This window comes from Strix aluco, chromosome 3 (assembly GCF_031877795.1).
Source record: "Strix aluco isolate bStrAlu1 chromosome 3, bStrAlu1.hap1, whole genome shotgun sequence".
NCBI lineage: Eukaryota > Metazoa > Chordata > Aves > Strigiformes > Strigidae > Strix > Strix aluco.
In genome coordinates this window covers 64035107-64059553 of record NC_133933.1, presented here as the reverse complement: position 1 = coordinate 64059553, position 24447 = coordinate 64035107, and the positions used below count along the sequence as shown (strand labels likewise).

The following is a 24447-nucleotide window of genomic DNA, read 5'->3' as shown; positions in this document are numbered from 1 at the left end:
GTTACCAAAATGAGGCACTGAAGAAGAATGACTGTTCCTCTAAAAGCAAGGAAAGAAGGGAAGGATTAAACCCTTTTCAGCTGATGCAGTTGCCAACAATCCCTGAACATCTGAACACCAACAAGAAACTGGCTCCTGAGAAAGAGCAGAGAGCTCAAGTTGGATCCATGCAGGATGAAACACTGATGGGAAAGGTTTAGGAGAATAAAAAAATACTGCTCCCACTTTCCACTGCTATACTATCTCTTTGTGTCAAATCAATGGAAAGACCATGTGATATCACTTTCCAAAACTATCACCTTTCATCTCCAATTTACTATGAAACTTGGCCTTGCTTTCCCAGACAAGACCTGGTGGAGAAATCCGCAAATCTCCTGCTCCAAATTCAATCACTCTAATCCTCCTGCCCTGCAGCAAGGTTTCAGACTATTCACAGGCTTGAACACATGTGACCGAAGTTCAAGACCCCATTTGGTTCCTGGTCTTACTAACTTCCAAAAAACTTATCGATCAAGTCCCAGTGATAATAAAGTGTAAATTAACCGCTCTGGCAGCTACATTTCTTTTGAACTGAAAAGACCACAAAGCTCTGGATGAACCAAAGGGGTCCTGGGGCCAAAGCGTTCTCAGCAAAGCGGCTCTAGCAATGGAATAACACAGACGGTTTCTGAAAAAAAGCTGTAAAACCCTGAGAGTTTGGAGAGTTTTTCCTCTGTAAGAATTGCACTTCCACCCACATGTCCTCTCTTGACCAACTCAAAATCTGAACAAACAAATTAAATTAAAGCAATTTTCGTACGTTACATATGACTTCTCCTTAGAAAGACAGCAGCTTCCAAGGACGTGCCATTTTTTCCCTGAACTGCCTAAAAGTAGCATAAGTACCTGCTGCTACTTTGCACTGCAAATCCTTGTTCTTAATATTTACCCCTACAGCTGAAGTATAACACCGTGCTTTTCAGAAACACAGTTTCAAATAAGTACTCCCTGTCCCAAAGAAGTAAAGACTTCAGGCTGTATGAGCAAATCTTTCTGGACAAGTGCCAGCAAGGTGAGACGAGAGGCAAACAACTTCTTTCTTCCTGACATTTCCCACACAGACACTGGTCGTACTTCTATTTGCACTCATCTTTATTTTGCTGACTCAAACACTGATGCTCCAAATATGTAAAACAGCACTGGGTATAAAAATGCTAAGTAGACACATTAACTGAATAGCACAATGAGTCTTCAGCTCTCCCTCCATCTCTGGTTTGTCACTGCCATTGACGTGCTTCCTTTCCTGAGGGAGGGGAAGATGTGGTAGAGTGTGCAGAGCTTAACAAACCTCAGATTCTGGTCAACTAAAACAAGAATATTGTGACCTATCTGACTGTCAAGTCAGATCAAGGTAAAGAGTTACAAGATACACTGTTGAGGGTGATCTGTACATCCCAGTACACTGTGCATCCAAGAGGATGCAGAAATCCATTCAGCCATTTGCTTTTTGCAATTACAAACATCAAATACCCTGTCTCCAAGGATGAGCAAAACATTAAAACAGTTGTATTACTCCTTTCAGATAGAGTCATTAAAGGAAAAATTTCTTTGCAAGACTTATCTGAAACAGTGTTGACATGAAACATTGCAGGACCTATTGAGAAAACATAAGCCATGATGCTGTCAGCCCATAAACATCCCCCATGTTACAGTCCTCATGACTAGAACAAATGGCACCATCTTGTCAGCTCTCTCAGTGTCTTGCCACTACAGGCTGGATGAAGAGCATCAAGGGAAAGATTAGGCAAGGCACAGATGAAGCAACTGGGAAGAAGAAAGCACATTGAAACATCACCTTGTTGCTCCACTCCTTCAATTACCCAGTCAATAACTGTCCAGTATAAGCTAGGGTTTCTGGCAGGAAAAATCTTGTCTGGAACAAACCCACAGAGAGATGGCATGGCTCCTAAAGCTGCAGATGAACCCTAGAGGCTCCAAGAACATCCTTGTGTCTACCTTCCCCTAAACTCAAGGCAAAGCCTATTAAGTCCTCATCTGAGTACCGAAATCTGCAGTGTAGCTGCTCACTGCTAATGAGAAAAGGAGAGCAAAACTGAAAAAAGGCACAGTGCACCAAGTTATTTAACTCTTCTCCTTCCTTCTTTTTGGAAGCCATACTCTCAGCAGAATGATGCACAAAAACCTACTTGGAACAAAAAAGCAGAGGAAAGACAATGCTAATAAAACTAGGTATGGGGGGGGGAGAAATCTATTATTTCAGAAATAGCTGCATAATGCAGCTTTAAAACAACATAATAAAAAGAGACGGGAAAAAGAAAAGCTAACTAGCACTTAAAATTCACATTACTTTTTCACACAAAATCTGTCTGTCACTATTATGTGGCATCATAAAAATCAAGTCACCAAGCAAAGAATAAAAACAAAGTGTTACTGGCTTCCAGCACATATAAATATATAAAACAAGAAAACAAAGTCTCTGCAAAAACATTTGAACATTTTAAGTATATATAAAAACCCCACATATTTTGTCTATAAAAGGATGCAGTAGGATAGTAAACATTCACAGAACCCTTAGCACAGCAAGCAGAAATCATTAATTTTAATAGCAAGTCTGCCACAAAGGTTTGAAATGCATCTAAAAATAGTCCAAAATATTAAAGACAGTTAAGCTGTGGTGGGGTTTGTTTATCTATTTGTTTTATATAACAAGCAGATTTATCTTGAAAGACAACTGAAGTCTCCTTCCCTTGTCCTCTTTCTGCATTTTAATGGTACTGCTCAATTATGCAGCATGCAATGTTAAAATCCTTATATGCAATTTAACCATTGTCGGCAGTCCTTGTGGCTTGAATAAACTGCTAGTTAATTAATGACACTTCTTCAATGCTATAAAAAGCCTCTAGCCATTTTTTCCAGTAATCTGAGTTTCATCCATCAATGAAAATAAGTCTTTCAGTTCTTCCTCAAAGACTACATCTTGCAGTGCAATTCTGAGTGGCCCTAGTCATTGTAAACATATATGTAAGGTCATTTGATAGTCTTTGCATCCAGAACTGATGGAGGAAAAGATGCATTTTTATATGTTAGGACACAAAAATATAGATATTCCCTGGCATTTTAAAGGCTCCTTCACATGAACCTGTAAAGACCCTTAATAGGGACAAGAAGTATTCTAATGAAGACCAAAATCATTGCTTACACTTTCAAATTTTATAGGCTGTAATTTTTTTCATTTTGTCCTTTCTTCCCTTCATTCATAGTAAGTAAGGTAATATTTGCCTTCCCTATACTGCCCCAGTTGCCTGTTTGTAACTCCCTTTCATCATTCTGTCAACTCATTAGAAGGCTGTCTTCAAGATTTTTTTTCCACACAGCTACGTGTCTGAGCATAATTAAACTTGATCAGTGTGACTATCACAATAGCAAGGACTGCCTGAATCAGATGTGACCTATAGCACCTGATTAAAACCAAAATGGCAGGGTGAATGGAAGCACAAACTCTTTGTTCCAGAGCAGCAGGCCAAAGACAACGTTGGTGAGAAGATGACATCGTGGCCCAAACAGATGCAACATTTTCAAACACTTATAAATTCCTTCTTTTTAAGCCATGTTCTGGAAGCTAGGTAAGGCTACTATCCCTACTTTCAGCTTAGCAGTTGTTCAGAACAACTGTTTCCCTGAAAAGGTGGTAGCAACTGCAAATCATAGTCCACAGATGAAAATGGTGGGGTCCAAAAGCAGACTCTACTATAATGGACTACTTAGTTTAAATTCCTGCCGGAACTAAAGCCACACCAAACCCAAGGAGCCCAAGAGGCAAGCTCGTGAAACACCTGGTGCCACCGGTAAACACTTCACAGTGCTTCTTGTTAATTAGCTCCTACCTCCCAGTGAGAATTGTGCCGTAGCTCCTACCTCGCAGCAGCTGCTTGGCACAGAACAGTGCTGACCCTATCACGGACACATAAGGCACCATGTGCTGTACTAGCACATAGATGTCACCCAACTACACCAGAAAGCACGCATCCCCTCCTTCACGTGAAGCTCCTTTCTGGGTCCCGGGCTCCACCCTGAAGTGCTGCAGGAAGGGTGCTGCAGACAAGCTGCAGGCAGGCTGAAGGAGCTGAAGCCTGCCCCTGCCTTGAGCCTGTCAGGGAAAAAGATGCTGAAGCGTCTGTGGTTGCCATGGGAGTAGGGATGGCGAGCACTGGGAGCAGGAGTGACTAACAGCATAGACACTGCCTTCCTGCACAGCTACTGCAAACTACAAAAGATTTTAAAAAACATACAGACCTGCCACACACTGCGTTCTGAGACAAAGCAGTTTCATCTGCTACTGGTCTCACTGTTTTCTTCCAGTGTTTTGTATGACCCTGCGGTGAACACAGTATCTGCTTCTAACATGGTGCTGCTTTTCTTTTTCACCGAGAGCAGAATTTTGTATGATTAGACACAGAACAGGCTGAAACTTGGGGCCTGCATTTACATATTCTTAGTACTAATACATGTTGCGTTGCGATGGGACCACAAACAATAGGTAATCTTGTACCCAGCAGGATGCAAATCAAATTATCTAACTGCTTGTACACCCATTTTCAAAGCAAACAGAAGGCAGTGCTCTGGCAAAGTTCACATGTGTCCGTAGTCTGTCATGTCCTGGCCAAAGAGAATCCTGGCCAGTCCCTGAATTTCCTCAAATAAAAGCTTACAACAGGAAAGAGTAGGGAGAGGGGAAATAGAAATGGGCTCTTACAGCTGTCAGAGAAGCCTAGTAACTTACACTAGCTCAGATGCAGGGAACAAATACAGATTAATAACACCTCTTAGGATATCCAGGAATTAAAATACAGTCGTTCACTTTCATCGAGGCTTCGCTCTATTAGAGTGTCATTCCCTTCTCACACACATAAACAGCAACAGAAACAACCCCAAGAAGTCCAGGGAGTTACACTATATTGCTATAAACAAGAGGATAATCAGATCCCTCTACAGTTTTCACCCAGTTCTCTGACATTATGATTTTCTCCATTGTGAACAGAGATAAGCCTCTCTATTAGGTAAAATCTGGGAGGAGAAGGAGAGGATGGCCCAAGGGCAGCAGAAGTTGATAAAAAAATGTCACTAGGAGCTGAGCAAGCACACAGGATGGGTGATGAAGCACTGTAAAGATATTTTATATGACTTGTGGGCTTAGGAAAAATCCTCAATTACTTATTGATATTGCTTCTATAATTATAAATAAACCCTTTGGCTAGACAAAACTCAAGTTTCTCTCACTTGGGAAGTCATTCAATCTACTTGTATGTACACTCCCTCTTTGCAAACAAGTGTGGTATGACACCACAGAAGGTTCAGCATTCTCTGATATTTCAAACTTACTTTTCATTGCAAATATACTTTTCATCCCTACATGATCCTAGGTGCGCCTTCTCACCAGAAAAATACTCCACATGACCCCAAGGAAGTAGGCTCCACTACAGCCTCTTGTAACCCTCAAAAAAACACTTCAAAACAGTGAAAGGAAGGTCACGCTCCTGAGTGATCTCATCCATCCGAGTTTAACCCAATTGTGGCACTCTGCTTGAGATACAGAGGACCCAGTTCTGTTAGGTCTTCCTATCGTGTGTATTTGCTTATTTCCTCAAGAGGCCACTGGTATATGGGGCGCTTGCTCTGCCTTGGTCAGACTCATGCTCTGGCTATAGTGTACAGGAGCAGGAAACACCTAAATGAGCAGGACTACAGACACACAATGAAGTGAGAAAATTAACTTCTAGTCCTCTACAATAAACATGCAGAATCACAATCAAAAGGCCTATGTACTGAATTAGCTGAAGAAGCCCATAGCTCAAAGTCCAGACTCAACACCTGGGTGTGAACCACAGTAAAAATCTTCCGATGACCTTCATGAGAAGATCATCTGATGACATATGCATATGATGACCTAAGCATTGCAGTCAACCAGATTGTATCAACTATCCTGTGACTCACAGTAAGTTTGTCCCCAACAGATGAGGAGAGCTCAAGATATCCTGAAAAGCAACAAAGCCGCAAGAAGAATAATACCACTCTCTTCCTGAAAGAAAATGCAGAACAGTTGCATCTAGTATTATTAAAATCAGCCAATAACTTCATCAGGGCAAAGTACGTACCAAATCACTTAAAAGATACAACTATACAACTATATGTTCAGTTTCAGCAGGACTGTACTCCACCCTGGCCATCTCTCTAGCTCTCATCCCATCTCTAGGCTCTCAAAAGACTTCAGGAAGAGTTAACTATGGAGTTTCAACCACAGGTGGCATCAGCCACTACCTCAGGTGCTTTCCTTAATGCACAAGACTTCGTCAATGCACAGCAAGGTCACAAACCCAGAGGCCATACATGCTCTGTCAAACAAGAAGATGGTTGGCAATACTGTAGCTCCAACAATTTCTTGCCTCCAACAGAAAGATGATGGTAGGAAATCACCCTCCTCTTGCAGAGCTGCCACAGAGCCATGGTGAGGAGTGACAGAGGTGATAGCCTACCGGTGTTGAACAGACAGATAGGAGAAAAGATGGAAAATGAGACTTGAAGAAAAGAGGAGGATGCATGCAGCGGTGAACGGACAGACTATATTGGGCAAATTTTTATCAGGACAGTAGAAAACGGATACCAAACAATACATTCCCCTTGGAAATTTAACTTTCCAAGTTAATTGTGTTAAAGGTCATGGGACCATGGAGTGTAAGGCTTTCCAGGAATACTTTCACTAGCAATCTTCATGGTGCCAGAGGGGTGACAAAAAGAATAGTATGAAAACATAAATTTAAATGTTGACATTTATCTTTCACTCACTGTACTGACAAGTAGATTACATTAGGCAATAGGGAAGATGCTTAAACTACTCTAGAGTAGAATAATATTCTGTTCTCATTTACACAGATACAAATCAGGAGAGAAATCAGATGAGGAGATAAGCTAGTAAGGGTATCCAATTCTTACGTGCTTATTTGTGTGTAATACATGCAATGCCCTTCCCCTCCAGTTTGCTATTTTTAGTTTGAACTGAGCATAGTCTCTTGCCTAGTACCTCAGTGAGTTGTATCTCCTTGTGCCTCCAGAGGCAAATACACCTAAATACATTTTAGAAGATCGCTTCTTTCCACCAACTCAAGAGAACAGTACAAAGATCCATCATCGCTTAACATACAAACCCCATGGTTAGGAAAACTGTGTAGAGCAACATCAAACTTGTGGCTGGTTTTGGTCTCTGTTTCAATGAGTTCAGCAGCAGCAGAGTCTGTAACTCAAGCAAATGATTTTCACACAGCTGGAATTGGCCATTATGTTCGAATGCGCTTATCTGGACACCAAACACATGCTTGTTTCCTGGAATAACCGCTGCTGGAGCATCCAGATTAGAAAATACAAACATATAGGCTAAATCAAATTAAAGGCAGTCAGTCACCCCAAATTAAACACCCAAGTGAAGATATTTCCAGATACAGCAGCAACAACTGAGTATCACACAAATGGGGTAGCCTCATGTTTAAAACATAGAACTGAGAGCTATTAGATCTTAGTTTCCCCTCCTACTTCTGCTGGTTGTCTTTTCCTCTTGATCTCTACTAAATTATTTATTGTCAAGATTTACATTTCCCCAGATTCAAAAAGAGGCAGTTAGACTCCCTGGTTTTAAAGAGCAGCGTTGCAATAATTAACTCATTATTCTTTGCAGAGCACTCTAAAATTATTAGATGCTGCTGCAGAAATGCATATTATTAGTGCTATTATATTTCACTGGCAATTTCCAAAATAACTCTATCTTGGATGGATTTATAGTACTCTCCATTAAAGTCAGTGGTACCTTGAGTCTTGAACCAGGAACTTTTTGTGGCAGTGTAAAATGAAGGAAGGAAAATAATCTAGTTGTGATCACAACAGTTTCTCTTTGCACTATTCTACCCCATAATTTATTTCAGTACTATATTATACACACATTAACCATAATGACAGTGAGTATGTGGAAGGAAAGACGGTTACAGTAAGCCTAACACAAATGGCAAAGGACCATTGTAAATTCTGCAAATGAAACCAATGGGCTAGTTTAAGCCCTGCTATAAATGGTGAAGTGACCAATATCATATACTTCTTCAGAAAAACAGTAATGAATTTTTTAATTGGCTTTTTCAAAGCTCAGGAAGTTTTGGACTCAATGGTTGGAAAAATGGCCTTCTTTTAAATTACGTTGCTTGCATAAGGCTGAGAGGTCTCTCTGACACTCAATCAATTGGATCCATTTGCTCAAGTGAAGGCAAACATAACCATATCTGTCACTGGAACTGCTTTTACTGCAAGTGTGGATTGGACCGCTGTATACAGAAATGACCAGTCAGATGTTTACCAGCACAGGCTATACCTCTGCTCAATGCATTTTCAAGATAGCTGTATCAACAAATTAGGGGTACAATTCATAGAATAGAATGGTTTGGGATGGAAGGGACCTTTAAAGATCATCTAGTTCCAACCCCCCTGCCATGGACAAGGACACCTTCCACTAGACCAGGTTGCTTAAAGCCCTGTCCAACCTGGCGTGGAACACTTTCAGGGAGGGGGCAGCCACAACTTCTCTGGGCAACCTGTTCCTGTGTCTCACCACCCTCACAGGAAAGAATTTCATCCTTAAATCTAATCTAAATCTACCCTCATTCAGTTTAAAGCTATTACCCCTTGTCCTATCACTACTTGCCCTTGTAAAAAGGCCCTTTCTGGCTTTCCTGTAAGCCCCCTTGAAGTATTGGAAGGCTGCTATAAGGTCTCCTGCAGAGCCTTCTCTTCACTAGGCTGGAAAACCCCAACTCTCTCAGCCTGTCTTCATAAGGGAGGTGCTCCAGTCCCCTGATCGCTTTTGTGGCCCTCCTCCGGATCTGCTCAAGCAGGTCCATGTCCTTCTTATATTAGGGGCCCCAGAGCTGGACATAGTACTCCAGGTGGGGCCTCACAAGAGCAGAGTAGAGGAGAAGAATCATCTCCCTTGACCTGCTAGCAACACTTCTCTTGATGCAGCCCAGGATATGGTTGGCTTTCTGGGCTGCGAGCGCACATTGCTGGCTCATAGTCAGTTTTTCACCCACTAATACCCACAAGTCCTTCTCTGCAGGGCTGCTCTCAATCCACTCATCATCGCCCAGCCTGTATTTGTGCTTGGGATTGCCCCAACCCATGTGCAGAACCTTGCACTTGGCCTTGTTGAACTTCATGAGGTTTGCACAGGCCCACCTCTCAATCCTGTCAAGGTCCCTCTGGATGGCACATCCCTTCCCTCCAGCGTATTGATCACACTACACAGCTTGGTGTTGTTGGCAAACCTGCTGAGGGTGCACTCAGTTCCACTGTCCCAATACCAACCCCTGAGGAATGTCGCTCGTCACTGCTCTCCACTCGGATATCGAGCCATTGACCGCAACTCTTTGAGTGCAACCATCCAGTCAATTCCTTATCCACCAAGTGTTCCATCCATCAAATCCATGTCTCTCCAATTTAGAGGCAAGGATGTCGTGCAGGACAGTGTCAAAAGCTTTGCACAAGTCCAGGTAGATGACATCAGTTGCTCATTTATTACAGATTCCTGTCTCAAGCAACTAACTTTGAATAAGACTGCATGTGAATTGGGGTGAAAAGTGATGATAGGTAACTTGGTACATTATCATATTTGCCTAATGAGAATGACAGGATGAATTAAATTTTCATTATCTGTGGGAGCACCAGTTTTGAGGGAAACTGTTCTTACAAAGTGACCATTTTACTTAACAACTTTTTAAAAGGTGCATTCTATATCATATCAATGCAACACAATTAATATGTCTAAAAGCCCCATTACCTGTTGGTCATCTGGAGTCCATATGCCACAGGTGATCTGACTCTCCAAGTTGATTTCCGAAGACCAGTGTCTCTGTCCACTGACTGAACCGACCAGCACAAATCCATCTCTATAGGAGATAAGTGCTTGAGTCCCATCATGGCTCCATGTAAAGTCGCTTACCTTAACATATCAAAGATAAGAAAATAGATATATGGGCCATGTAGGAATTTTTTGTTGTTTTAATAAAAGGTAGCACTGCACAGAACTAGACAGGGCAACTATTAGCCCAGTTGTCATGGCTATTGGATAAAGCAACTGTCCTTTCAAAGTGTCTTTGTGACAATTCTTGCATATTCCTTTCAATAAAGAAATGTTTCATTTTCTCCTATGCTTTTTGAAAGGTATAAAGCACCATTCATTGTCCTCTTCATTTTGTCTCTCAGGACTTGATCACTCTCGACTGCAGAGAAAACATGCGTACCAACCTGTGCCCCACGATCATTCACAAGCTCCACAGACCATCTGCCTTCGTATTGTATCCAAACAAATATTCCTCCATCTGCATCGCAGGTTGCTAATTTCTGGAATGGTTCGTTCCATCTCACCAGCACGACCTTAAAAGATTACAACCAAAACCAGCATTACCAAAATTGTCTATTGTGCTAACAACTATTTAACAAGAACCAGTTAAACGATACTGCAAAATAAACATCACTGCACTTAAATCCTAAAGAAGGTGTACAAAATAGCAATTTTCAGCACAGCATTAGGCGCCTCTCAAGAACAGCTGGAATCGTTTTGTCATGGCTGTCAGGAAACGCACAATCTCTCACCATCAGGTCTTTTTGGAAGGCATTGCATGCTTTCAATAAAATCATACTGTACACTGGAATGCAGGACTTCATTACAGAAGCAGCAAACAGGAGGCCCTGTACCAACCATCCAACACTCCTTCAAACGATTTCCCCCACCGTAATCTCAAAGACTGTCAGACTCTACATCAAATCACCACCTCTTGCTGACTTCAAGTGAAGTTGCATGCACCAGTATCAGATTGAACATGAATACTCATATCAATAGTGACATGAAAAAAAATTTGAGAGTCCCAGATCATTAAAAAATAGAAATTTCATAGAAAGGTTGCTTTTCTACTGAGTGAAGAAGGAATACAAATCAGTTTTAGGTTCTTCTCTCTGCACTAGAGCTATCTGGGCTTTTCTGGAGAATCTAATCAAGTCTAAACCTACCAAATTGCTCTCTCATTTCTAATTAATATCAATTTAACAAACACAGTATCTCTTGAGACCCCAGTATAAAACTGAAAAAAAGCATGTCACCCTAGTACTCGAAGCAGAAATTAGCAGTAAAACCATTTACCTTCTGTTAGTGACTTTTTCTTAAAAACTTTTTTTCCAGATCAGTTTTATTCAAAACCATGCAGATACATATGGGACGCTTACAGTCATACACAGGGGGATTCCCCCCAGTTATTTTACTGAGACACAGCACATGCAAACAAACAAAACATATATTGTCATCTGTAGAGTGCTATTTTAACCACTTAACGGGCATTCAGCTTTAATGATGCTTTTTCATAAATCTAAATAGATAATCATCTAAAAGTAAAGAAAGAGAAGATTTTTCTGAAATATATTTTACTATTTACAGAGATGGACTAATCCTAAAGATTCCAGTCCTAAAATGAGCTCTGAGTAGACAGACCTTTCACGCTTCACGACGACATCAACAGTCATTTTCAGAATTAGGATATAAATATGCATACCTCAAACCTAAACCTGACAGCTGAAGAAGGATGATCTTACAGTTATTTAGAGAGTGCTACACTTACTCACAGAGTGTCAAGGGTCAGAACTTCAGAATGTGTACATCAGTGGAGCTCATCAGCCTGAAGCATCAACCCTTGAACAATTAAACAACCACCAGAAAACTGTTTCTTCGTGCATATGTAAAGATTACGCAGAGAAGTGAGTATGACAAACCACCTCTCTCTTGTTAAGGACCTAAGAAGAATCCCTTGAGATTCTGCAGAAAAACACTTGCTTCTACTTGATTATAACCTGGGAGCTGCACTGCAAATTGCTAGTCCTGTCTCCAGATGGGTAGATTATATCATGCCGCTAGATGGATTATATCACACATCGCTTTTTTAAAAATTATTTTTTACTGCAAGAGCAGTAAATAAAATATTCCATCACAGTAATACAAGCAGCTGTACTCTGGTAGAGGTTTCACTCAGTCCCTTCCATCTAAACGGGAATGGCACAGATTTGTCAAAATTTTGTTTTCTTTTTGGTGTAACTCCCATGTACAGAGCCATTGCTTCATCCACCCTGAGGCAAAATGCAGTGGTGACATAACTGTGCTTGCCAGTAATGCCTAACAGTATTATGAAAGAAGTGAAGAAAACCCCAAGGATAACATTGAAAAATCTTCATTTTTAAAGGATGGAAGCTGCTAAGGCTAACAATGACTATTAATAGAGTGGAAGGTACTTATCACCACTAAAAACCAAACCTCTGATGCTTAGATACTGCTCATGTTGAACACTTCATAGATCATTACAGAATAAATTGCTAGAGAAAATTTAGGAATAAAAGACAAAACTAATTGTTCAAATACTATGTTTTTTAGCTAAGACCATCAAAGGTACTACAACTTGTCTTAAAATCGCTCTGTTTTGTCTGGCAAAGACTTGAGACAAGCATATGATTTTATAGGTTAGACATACCAGTTGACTTAATAATACGAATTATGGGCAAAGTGACAATAGCTACCTTGATGTGGTTTGTCTCTTCTGTTTTAAATAGGAATCTTGTTAAAACTTGAAGATAACTTTTGATTCAAATTCTGTACAACCTGTCTTTTCTTTGGATTTGATAAACATCCAAAGGTATATTTGAAAGTAAACAAGATTAACTAGAGCCTCCCTCTCTCCATCCCAATTAGATAAAAATTAGAAACTTCCAAAATAAACTTGCTGCTTTATAATCATAAATGAGTGATACAATGCTTTTATATGCCTTCTGGTAACATCGTCATAAGGAAGCAAATTTGTAAGTGGAAAATTCAACTTCTTTAAACACAGAGCAAATGTTATCATTTTATGAGGTCATTTTAAAGATGCTTCCATCATTTACATTTAACATCTGACTACAGGTGCCGAGTCCACAGCTGGTTTGAGTATTTCCAATTTCATTTTAGACACAACATACTGAAGCAGAGATAAAGAAAGGAAGAAGGATTAAGTTGACTTTTGGCTTTTATGCTGGCTAAAATGTAAAGCATATGAAAAAATGCCCCATTGATAGTGCACTTAAATAACGCATAAGCTTGAATTACCCCTCTGCAAAGAGGAATTTTATGGCTAACCCATAAACGCAAAGATATCATTACTTTCACTAACAGCTTCAACTCACAGTGGACCCATTTTTACTTCTGCCTTTATGGTTCTCTGCTTCCTACTTAGCATCTTCACACAGGTACTGAAGGACTAAACTGTTATCTTGTATTGAAAGAGTAAAAATGTTGGTTGCCAAAGCAAGTTGCCTGTGGACCTTTTGTGGTCCACACTGCTTTTGTGTATTGCCTAATTGTTTGTTTGTGTTTTTTTTAAATACTATAAAAATCGCAAATTGTGTTTGTTCTACTCTAGAAAAAATTTGTATCACAGCCATTAATCAGCTCCTAAACTGTTATTTCATACAGGAAATGATCTCCCGTGAATAAAACTTCAAGGAACTCCCGGCGTAATATATTAAGTACAAAATAAAGGCCAATATATCACCCCCAAACAAGATGCTTTACATGAAGTTCAATGAGCTTTTAAATCAGGGTCTTATGTTTTCTTTGTGCTCCTTTTTATACAATGCATAGTGGTGAAAAATTTGTTTCAAAAGTACAACATTCAGCATCTTCAATAGCTTTGTTTTAATTGTCAACTTGATTTTCAGGTATTAAATTTAATTAATCCTAAAGGTGCTAGAAACTCTCCCCAAGAACTGAATGCATACTGCAACACTGAAAACACAGCAGAATCAGCAAAAAATGAAACCTTTAAAAATTATTTTCATCACAAATTAAGGATATGTAAGGATATGTAAGGATTTGTTATCCTCAATGTTAAAAAGCTTGTTTATGTATGAAATTAAAAGGGAAAATATTGTTAACTTACACTTGGGAACCCATGCGTTCACTTCCAGTACTACGGACTAATCAAGAATGAAATAATAGATAACATTTCTCAATTAAAAATGTTGTGCAAACATAAGTTATAGTTTATGAACCTCAGGTTACTTCCCTGTACTTTCATCTTCACAGATGCTCCATTTGGAAAAGGCCTTGTCTTGTGGCAAAGGAAACATCTGTATTATTCTGATTGAAAAAACAACATACAATTATTTATTTATTTTAAGGTCACTTAATTATGCTTTAAAGTTTCTGTTTTCATTCAATCTAATGCTTTTTGGTCCATTACTGCAAATAACGAAACAAAGCCCAATCAGTCTCTGGCCCAGAAGATCATCAGGTTTCTTAGAAAGACACTGTCACAGAAAGAGCATCATGCAGCTAGCAATGTTAATATTTATTAAAATCTTAGACAAGAAATTTTGAGTAACTGAAATTTTTGGAGTAGCCAATATATGATTTATAGTAAATGTGTCCTCCTCCCAACAGAAACCAGGTTGGGTGATTTAAATTCATTATGTGCTATTGACATTTATTATTTTTTTCACATTTTCTAACACAATACAAGATCATTAAAATCCAAAGCATTCTGAAAGTTTTTGTTATTCCTAATTTCACTACAGTTTTTGATGGAGATGACTGAAAATATGATACCAATCAATTTTCCAAGAGCATAAGTCCTTAATCCTAGAATACCATACAACAGTCATTACTGAAATTTTAACTCTGTGGTTCCTAAAACATATGGCACATAATTGCTATAAAAGCAAGGGATAAACATCTAGAAAAAATAAATGGGTAAATAACAAGGGCAATTAGTTCCTAGAGTTCCTTACCAAATTTAGATAGATTTTATTACTGATACACTGTAGTGAGTCACAGTGAGTCATTTTTTAAATCTCTGATCCTCCATCCATTTTACTGGGGAGCAGGCACATGCTCTAAGATCAAAGTCTTCTCCAGCATTCATTTTCACATACGCTATGGAGATGTGTTTGCAGATGGACTATCACAGTAGCAGAGAGTAGAGAACACTCAATGGCAAATATTTGATTACAGCACAATTTGCTACACCTGGAGAGCCATGTTCCTTTACCTGGCATGAGCATTTCTGAAACTACACGTGAACTAGTTATCTGCAGGGTGCACAGATGTGATGCACTGTAACTCCACTGAGCATATACAATACTAAACATTCTAAGGATTTGCTGGCCTTTCCCCCCCTAATAAATCATACTACATTTCTAATGCTATTGAAAGTGCTGATATGAATCCACCTTCCAAGCAGCGACAGCAAAAGACCTAACTGTTCCTAGGACAGAAATAGAAAAACTAATAAAGGAGATGAAGCTATTGCCTACAGTATCAGAGTACAGGACTCAGTCTATCGAAAGGTTCCTTCCAATCCTGTGCTTTTAGGAAAGTACTTAAGTTTTTAAAGGAACATGTAAGAGCTGAAACAAAGCACTGGAAAAGGGGACTGGACAATCTACCTAGGGTCACTGAGCATCACCTATTTGCTGTATCAACAATCCTATTATGCAATCCCCTAATAAATAGATTGACCTTCACTCAGTTACAAGTATAGAGAAATACATGCATATAGTGCACATATAGTGCATATAGTATGTGCAACACACTGGCACACATTATGGTTTATTAATGGCAACAAAGATGAAGAGATGTGCAAGTACATCTATCAAAAAAAAAGATGAGTGTACAGTGGGAAACAGAAGTGAAACATAAAAGGACCAGGCAACCAATCACCACCTTTACTTGCTAATACAGTTCAGCATCTCTCTCTACATAATATATATAGATATACACATATAATGTGCATATATACATTACATACATATAACATGGGTGTGTGCATGAACACACATACCTATTAAATTCTTGAGGAAATTGTGCCAACTTCATACATTTGTTGACTTTGTTAACTCTATAACTAAAATGCAATGTGAAAATGGCAACAGGTGCCCAGAATAAGCAGTAGTGTTGCAGTTAACAAGCTGCTGCTTCTCACTATACTTTACTTATAACCAGTGCTGGTTCTGCGTATGTTTAGTTCACTGAAATGTAAAGTTTAACTATTTTAAATATCAGTATTTTTAAAAGAAAGGCTATTCAAGCTTCTCTCTCCTAACTTCTCATGCTTCAAACAGATTGTTTGCAAATGTTCTTACTTTCATCTTCACCTTCATTTCTTGCCATGACAATAATGTCAGGTTAATTCTCTGCGTTCAAACTAATTCACTTGTGCAGACAAAGGGCATCACGTAAGTATTTTTCCTACTAATAACACTAAACAAAAATCAGCAGACATGGTAGACAGCTAGTTTGCCTCTCCTGGAGTGGCATACTAACACTCCTATCCTACTTGTCTTATATTGCATTCTCAAATGATACACTCCATGTTTCTCCCCCACCCGCGGAGCTTTGACTTTTTGTTTCCAGAGTCATTGTACCCAAGTGGAAGTGCTTCGTTTGCATATGGAGCTGTCAGTTTCCAAGGTATAAAACCCATCAAGGAATTATTATTGAGAACAAATTACTACTATTAATAACAAAAATTGTGCTGCAGCTGAAGAATGGCAAATTTATAGTAGTCAGTGTCTACATTTCTTGAGAAAAACTGTCAACTCAAATGGGGGCTGCATGTTACATAGTGGGTAAATGAACAGTGAATGAGTTCTTGGAGACAGAAAAGACCATTCAAATTCTTCATGTTTCTTTAGTCTAAATAATAAGAAAATGAACTCTCTTCCTGGAAGGACTGGAGTAGCCTCCAGATATCTCAGGGATGGATGTCCTTTAATAACCCTTACCCCTGCTGCAGGCAAAGCTGTAGTCACTGGTGATGGCACGGCAGCTGCTCACAGCCCCTGGGGGAGTTCGGTTGCTGCCGTGGGCAGTGCTTTCCACTGCCACTCATATATTAGAGGTCTGCCACTTTATCCCAGGATCCCACTTTTTCCTTGAAAAGTGTATTACTCTGCCAGCAGCTGTCATCTTGCTTTTTCTGCTCTTTGAAAAGGAGCTTCAATTCCTATAAATACTATTTAAACAAATATAACAATATTCTTGTGAGAGATGATATAAAAGCTACTAACTATGGGGTTTTAAAAATACAAAAAAAAATCCATGCAGCGACCAAATATGAATAGCCTTTTTTTTTTTTTTAAAATGGAAATCTGATTTCATGGTATGACATTATCAATAAGCTAAGTGTGACATCTGTGTCAGCTGGGGATCTTACCTGGCACTAACTGAAATCAGAGGTAAGGCTGGACCCGAAATAAGGTGCTGACCTTAACAGACCTGAAAGGTCCAGGTCCAACTCTGTACTTTGTGGCATTCACATGAAAATTTACTCCAAAGCAACTACATCCCTAACTCAAACACCTCAGGCAAGAGTCTAAAGTTAAGTGCAATTCAGGGATACATTAAAAGCTCTGTGCCATTTTGTTCAACGCTCTAATTTTTTCCCCTTTCTCCTTGGCATTTGTTTTCATAATGTTCAGAGCACACATCAGGCTGACAAAGGCTCAGATCATCTGCTCAGCTGCAGAAAGAGAAAAGGCCAGGTAGGAGCAGTGTAGTTTACCAGCAATAACCCTCTGAGTAAGTGCAGGGGAGGTAACCATTCACCCAGCCCTCACTTGCTCTCTGTGTGAGCAGCTGGTACCCTGTGCAAGTAACAGTGTGGTTGCTCACCCACTGGGAAGAGTGTTGATGCTCCCCAGCAAGTTTTGTCTATTTGCTTTGCAGATGAACGCCACACATGCCTATTTTTAAAAGGTATCCTGGGGTTGGCATCCAACCCACCACATATACCTATTTTTGAAAGGTATCATATGGTTGGCATCCATTCTCCAATGGAAGGCAGTCTGACCTTTAAAAGCTCTAGGGAATGATTTTGGCAAATAGGCAACTGCAAGAAAAACTTGTTTTGATAGCTACTTTGAAGAGGGAATGTACTTAGTGTGAGTAAAATGTTGTCTTAAAAATACCTAGACTGTCAACATCTCACTGAATACATTTAAGAGCCTTGATAGTAAACTGCCAAGATGAGGACTCAGAAAGGCTTTAAAGCTTTACAAATCTCCTTACATTCTTTAAGTTATACATTTCATTTTAAGAAATATACCCCCAAAGTCTATTGATCGAAAGGATTTGTGACATAACCATTTTATATGTTTACAGAACACAAAATACACCATCTGATCACCTACCTTAGAGGAAACCATCCCCAACACCCCTTACAGGTACCAAACAAGAAGCATTACACTCCTATGAATGAAGTGACTCACAGTGCCAGTTCCAAACGAATCACTCTTTTCATTTTGGAATCATCACGTTTCATCATGGCTTCAAAGAACTACAGTTTTAGAGGGCATTAAAAAAAACCCAAACCAACCCAAAACCCAACAGAAATTAGCTGTATGCAAGGTATATCCAATAAATGTGTTTGAGCAGCTGAGGATCTTTGATGGGTCACTTGTCAGAACTGGAAGTTGCATGCGAGAAACAGAAATGACAGGCAATATGAACTTAAAGTGGATGACAAGATGTTGGTATCTGGCTACCAGTTCTCATTTGAATAAGTTTCTTAACTATTCCTTCAAGGGCTATTAAAAAAAACAGTTGGGTATAATTTGAAGGAAAAGAATTAAGGCATGAAAGGAGTGAAGGCCTGAAGTCAACCACCCACATGCACAAGATACCCACACACTATGTTCTTGCAGGGGAAACAGGTAGAGGTCTGCTCATCTCCCATCTCACAGAGTGACAGTGATAAGGAGTATGGTGTGCTCTGGATTCCCTTTTCTTCACAAGGATGCTCAAGTCCCAAAAGCTCTTTCACAGAAAGGATAACTGTTTCCGCAAAAAAATCTTTTTTAGAGTTATGCCATGCTCTCTTCCAATGAGGGAAACTCCTTTATAGCATGTACATCACTATCACTGTCTCTTATCAATGGTCTTCTTGTCTTTAAGCATTACTGCATGATACTTCTGTTTAATTGCCCATACATACTCCCCAGAAGTGCAGAGGCAAGACCAAGTTTACTAAAAATAAATCAAAACTGAATGTTGATATGGATGAGCAAAGGATAAAATAGTACTTTCATCGCCTTCTTTTATAAGAAGATTTTGCTTTGTTCTAGTTTCCATACAGATAAAAACACCATAATAAAGAAAGGAAAGACAACTATTCCACCTAAAGATGAACAATCACTTTTCCTTAAGATCAAAACACCTAGAGCAAAATAGTTCCCCCTCTAGCAAATCACTGATAAGCCCCATTAGGAAAGTTCTATTGCTGTTAAAAATAAGATACATGCAGTAACTGTGCAGAGCTGGCAGTTCCTTGGGTTTGAGCATCTACGGTCAAATATTTTCCTACAAGAAAAAAAGCACCAGATTTAAAATTCTCTGGTATTTAACCTACATTAAATTAAAAGTACATGGGCCTAATGCTTATTTCACTAAGTTCTGACAAAATTACATTACAGATTGTATAAATCAGGACCATTTCACAACCTCCATATTTACATTCACTTTTGGGCTGTGTATAAGTATTTTCATAAGTGTAAATTAACCTCAAGCTTTAAAAACAAGAATAACGCCCATTGACATCCACCTGTACATCATTACCATATACGAATTCAGAGACTGTGCACATCTCTGTTAGAAGTTCCAAGGAGAGGGGGAAAAAAACAACCAAAACACCCCACATAATACAGATTTCAAATTCTTACTGTCTTTTTTTCTTGGCTAAAAATACAGAAAAATATTGGATGAAGAGACACAGACACCCTGTAGCAGAGCCTATGTGTTTTATTCTGTCTCTTCTTTTTAAAAACATGCAATCAAGGACAAAATACTGTTTGGAACCATGTATTATATCCAAAATGATGGATCACCAAATAATTAAAAAAAAACCCCAAAAAACAAAAAACAAAAAACCAAGAGGACACAGGATAACAATAAACATTATTGAAAACCACTCCTACTCAAAATTAACTAGCTCTACTCTGCTTTCTCAACAGCAGCTACTTAGGAATTCCTATAGTATCTCTCTACCTTGTATATGCTATCTTGTTTGGGAATACCCCCAGGGTAATGAATTGCTAGAAAAAGTCAGTGAAGTGACTATGACAGAGGCACTCTCCCTTATACTCAATCTTCCCAGTTTGGTGGTTAAAAATTCCTGATGAAATGTTCATATAATATACTGAAATATAATTTTATAACTTTACATGTATATATACATGCACAAGAACATTAGTCAAGGAAAAAAAAGACTTGCACTACTAGGAAACTTTAAAGAAAACTCATAAAAATGTAATATAAAAGTTATTTTATATAGCTGTGCTACTTAACGCAGAGAAAGGAGGCAACACAAGTTCTTCACCTTCTGGAGTCTATTCTTAGTCTATTCTAAGAAGTGTCAGAAACCTAATGGTGTCTCATGACCACATACTAAGGATCTGCCCATATCAAATATGCTAAGTCTGTCTATATCACATATACTAAGGTAACAGACAATTTTTCACTTGTCAGATATTCAAACTCATGCAGCATGGCAATTAGGTAACATTATCCCAGGTTTCTGAACATCAGCATTAGCATTTGTAGCAGAGATTCATAATCAGAAGCTGGCCAATAACTCTCTTGATGATTTTACAGGGTAGACTCTAACTTAGCTTGCACCTGCTTAGCTGAAATCACGGCAACAATCCCCCAAACAAGTCCTATATGGGATCTGACTGCAGCACAAGCTTTATGCAAGCTCTCTCCATGCAGATGAACTTCACCCTTCAAGAGCTGTAGTAAAAACTTGATTTTTGTCAGCAATGTAAACAGAAAAGACCTTAAAATTCAGAGGCAAGTGTCAAAAGTGCTGTCCAAGAATGATTATTTCTCTGACAGCTACAATACTTCAACCTTAATTATTTTTTTCAAACACAAGGAAGTAAAAATAATCCAAACTTCAGTAAGAGCACATATCAGCTCTTCAAATCTATTAACATTTCCCAGGTGATAATAGATGTGCACTGAGCCAATTAAGGTGAGTTATAAAGCGGACTGGAGACAAATGGTATAGCTAGGCATTTCACTGCTGAAGTGGGACTACTTTACTATCCCAAATTCCCAAAGAAATACTCAACTATTGTTATCCTGACCATCAAACCCAACCATAAGACCTCTGTGTGAGTTACACGCAATTGTAGAACATTTCTGGCTGTCAGAGGAATATCAGTGACTGTAAATTAGCCAGAGAAACTGAGAAAAGAAAGCATTTCTATAATCTTCATTGGACTGCCTGGGCTGTCTTTGTGTGACCCACAGAGACTGTGCACTCCTAATCCTTTTGTGAGAATGATGAAATTCCACGACGTTACTTTGCAAAGGTAGGACACCTGCTTGAACTTCCACCACGAGGCCACCACCTGAACCCGCTGCCTGCCAGCTGCCCCTGAGCAGGTTTATTTATAGGATGTTCAGCTGGGGGCATTTGGGGCAGCTATTGAGGTAACTGTGTAATTGCTGAGACAGGCATAGAAAACAAAGTGGAAAATGAAATAGTGTCTACTTCCAAGGCTAACAGTTGCCAGGGAGGAAGCAGGCAGTAAAACAGGGAATGCAGAAAGGGCAACACAGTCACTCAGCACCTGCACCTCTCAGGACAGAAAAGTATAAAAAGAAGAATCTAAATTAACAATACAAATAACTAAAAATCACAATATTTATATGCAAAACATTCAGTTTAGCATATTACAATAAATAAGATACCTACCAAGAATTACTTTGTTAATATATATTACCCCCACGGAGGCTCTGATTCAGGCTTGACATACACTGGCTCACCTAATTTGCAACTGATGTGATACAAACCTATGACAATGTGAACAGTAGCTAAAGAAATGCCATACTCTAAGAAATGCCAAATAGCAGATTTTGAAAATGCCATCCTTGCTTTGTCTGGCCTGCAATTCTGCACAGACTGTATTCAGAGCAAACCCCTGTAAGCAGTTTTATCTTAATTTCTTCTTTCTTCATTAAATAAAAATGGTACCATGATGCAGTTGGCCAAGTGACCAATAATTTTACTTGTTTGACTTTCAAGTGAACACAAGGGAGCTATAAATAAGGGGTTCAATCAGTTACGTGGATAGAAGGATTGCAACAGGCAAAGTGGACAACCCTGGAAAGCACAAATCACTGCTATTCCATTTTACTGCAGTGGCAATAAAGAAGCCTCAACCAGAAGAAACCCTCATGTTGCTGGAACTTCGTTTATGAACAAGGACAGTCCTTGAAGTTTTTAGTCTTGAAGACAAAGCAAAAAGTAGGCTAGGGAAGCACTACAGGAAAGGCTAGCTCTACAGAACTATAAAATGACTGTATTAGCTCAATGCACTCGAGAGGGATGAACTATAGGTTAGGAATGTGATTCCTGGGCACCCTAATGGGATGTAAGGCTCACCATGAGACTGCCAGATCATTGGCCATAACTGTGATAGGAAACACACATCTGACTGTCTAGGACAATATTTGACCTCATTTAATGCAAATATTAACAAAGATATTGATTACCTGTGGTGCAGAAAGCAGCTTCCAAGGAACTGAGCTAAAACTGACTTGCTTCTCAGAGATCAAAGAGCAACAATATTCAACCTTTAACAACCCAGCCAGTATATGAACCACAGATGACAGATTAAAGTTGTCTGATCCATATCCAAGAGCCCAAGCCAGCTATCTTATAAGCACTGCATCACTGGAAAGTAATTTTTATAGTTTAGACAGTTTATCCTTCAGTTCACTCAAAAAAGAGAGAGGAAATGCAACAGGAAGTACACACATTTCTGTTCTTTTTTTCCTCAGTAAAATCCTTAAGAAAGTTTCACCAGGGAAACTAAATAGTTGTTTTCTATCCCGCGTCACTTGCTTGTCGACGAGCATCTGGAATATGACCGAGACAAAAACCTAGTGAGAGAATGAACTGTATTTAGGCAAGCAAGTCTGTCTGTGCATGGCACACACTTCCCTCTTTCCTGTCATATGAAAGTCTCAACACAAACAGCTCTCCTTTCAGGTTTTCAATATGAGAACTAATCTGGCTAGGCACTGCAGAGAAGCAGAGGCATGTGGCTATCAAATTTTTCCAAAAGTAAAAACCTCCTAAATTAAAAAGGAAACTTTATTTCAAAGCAAAAATATTAGTAGTTAAACAATAGGTTTGACTTGACAATTTCTACATCTCTGTCAAACACCCTTAAAGAGTTGGCGAGTTACCAACTTGAAAACAACTGTTTCAAACAGCAAGCTTATATGTGACCAGGTAGGTGCTACCCCACCTAAAAGCCTGTCCAAGCCTTCTATACCATGCCCTTGCAGCCTTCCTCCCAAAACAAAGCCTTCTTCCTACTCTTCAGGCTGGCACACTCTCTATGTTTAAGTCTTCCATCTCTATGCATTTGGTATTTCCAGAGAAGCACTCTAGACAGCATACACAAGTAGCAGTGTAAATTCATTCTCCCTCCCCTCAATTCTGCATTTTCCTTAAAAACACTGTGGTTGGGTTTTTTTTACTATTTATTCATCTGCATCATTCTGATGCTTTTGTTTGAGGGAAAAAAAAGCCCCACAGCTTTATATTAACCAGAAGAATTAGACAATAAGACAAGATTCTGCAAGAAATTGTAGAAAAACATCACTGAAGCATTTAAAACTGTAAATATCCAACATGGATTTAATGGGTATTCTTAAATAAACACTGCCATAATGCAAGAGGTTGCCCACAAGTGCTACAGGCCATGCTTTCTGACTGTCACAGTTCTGTTTCAAAAGCAGAAAACACTGCCACTTGACATCCCCTGATCAAGCAGCAATGGCCTTACTTCAGACTGGGCTGAGGAAAATACTTGTCTTTATTCTGTGCCCAATTTTGGTTTATTTTCTTTATGATACCTTACAGATTTTAAAGTAATGGTTTTTCAACATTCTTAAAGGAGTTTTAAAAGCAAGAAAAGTAACTAAAGTTTTGAGATATTAAAGTAAAAAAAATGCATACTGGCAAAGTGGAGTCACGCAAAGAGTCAGGCAGTACTGGAATGACATGAAAAACAAGGAAGGTAAGACATTAAATGTTACTGTAAGCAATAGGATGATATTCAGGAAATTGCATTTTAGGTTAAATATCAAGTAAAGCTTCCAGCAGTGAAAGAAATGGTTGAACAGTCTTCTAAAAGAAAAGGTGGAATGAAGCCAACCTTTGGAAGCACTTCATACAAATTTTCACATACCATTAGAAGGTATATTGCAGGGATGTTTTTTGTGTGTGTGTGTGTTAACTGACTACACGTGGTTATTGCAGTTCAGTG

At 39.1% G+C, this 24447-nt stretch overlaps 1 protein-coding gene across 14 annotated transcripts in view; it reads right to left on the bottom strand.

Annotated features, from left to right (window-relative positions):
* The window catches only part of TULP4 (TUB like protein 4), a 173199-nt gene that overhangs the window by 54216 nt on the left and 94536 nt on the right, over nucleotides 1-24447 (bottom strand). For all 14 annotated transcript variants that reach the window (XR_012622530.1, XM_074818855.1, XM_074818845.1 and 11 more), the window contains 2 exons: nucleotides 10333-10461; nucleotides 9866-10027 (listed from right to left, as the gene is read on the bottom strand). Coding sequence is in view for 13 of the 14 variants with exons in the window: in XM_074818855.1 (XP_074674956.1) it covers nucleotides 9866-10027; nucleotides 10333-10461 (291 nt within the window). In the remaining variant the exon portion in view is untranslated. The remainder of the gene's footprint in view (nucleotides 1-9865; nucleotides 10028-10332; nucleotides 10462-24447) is intronic.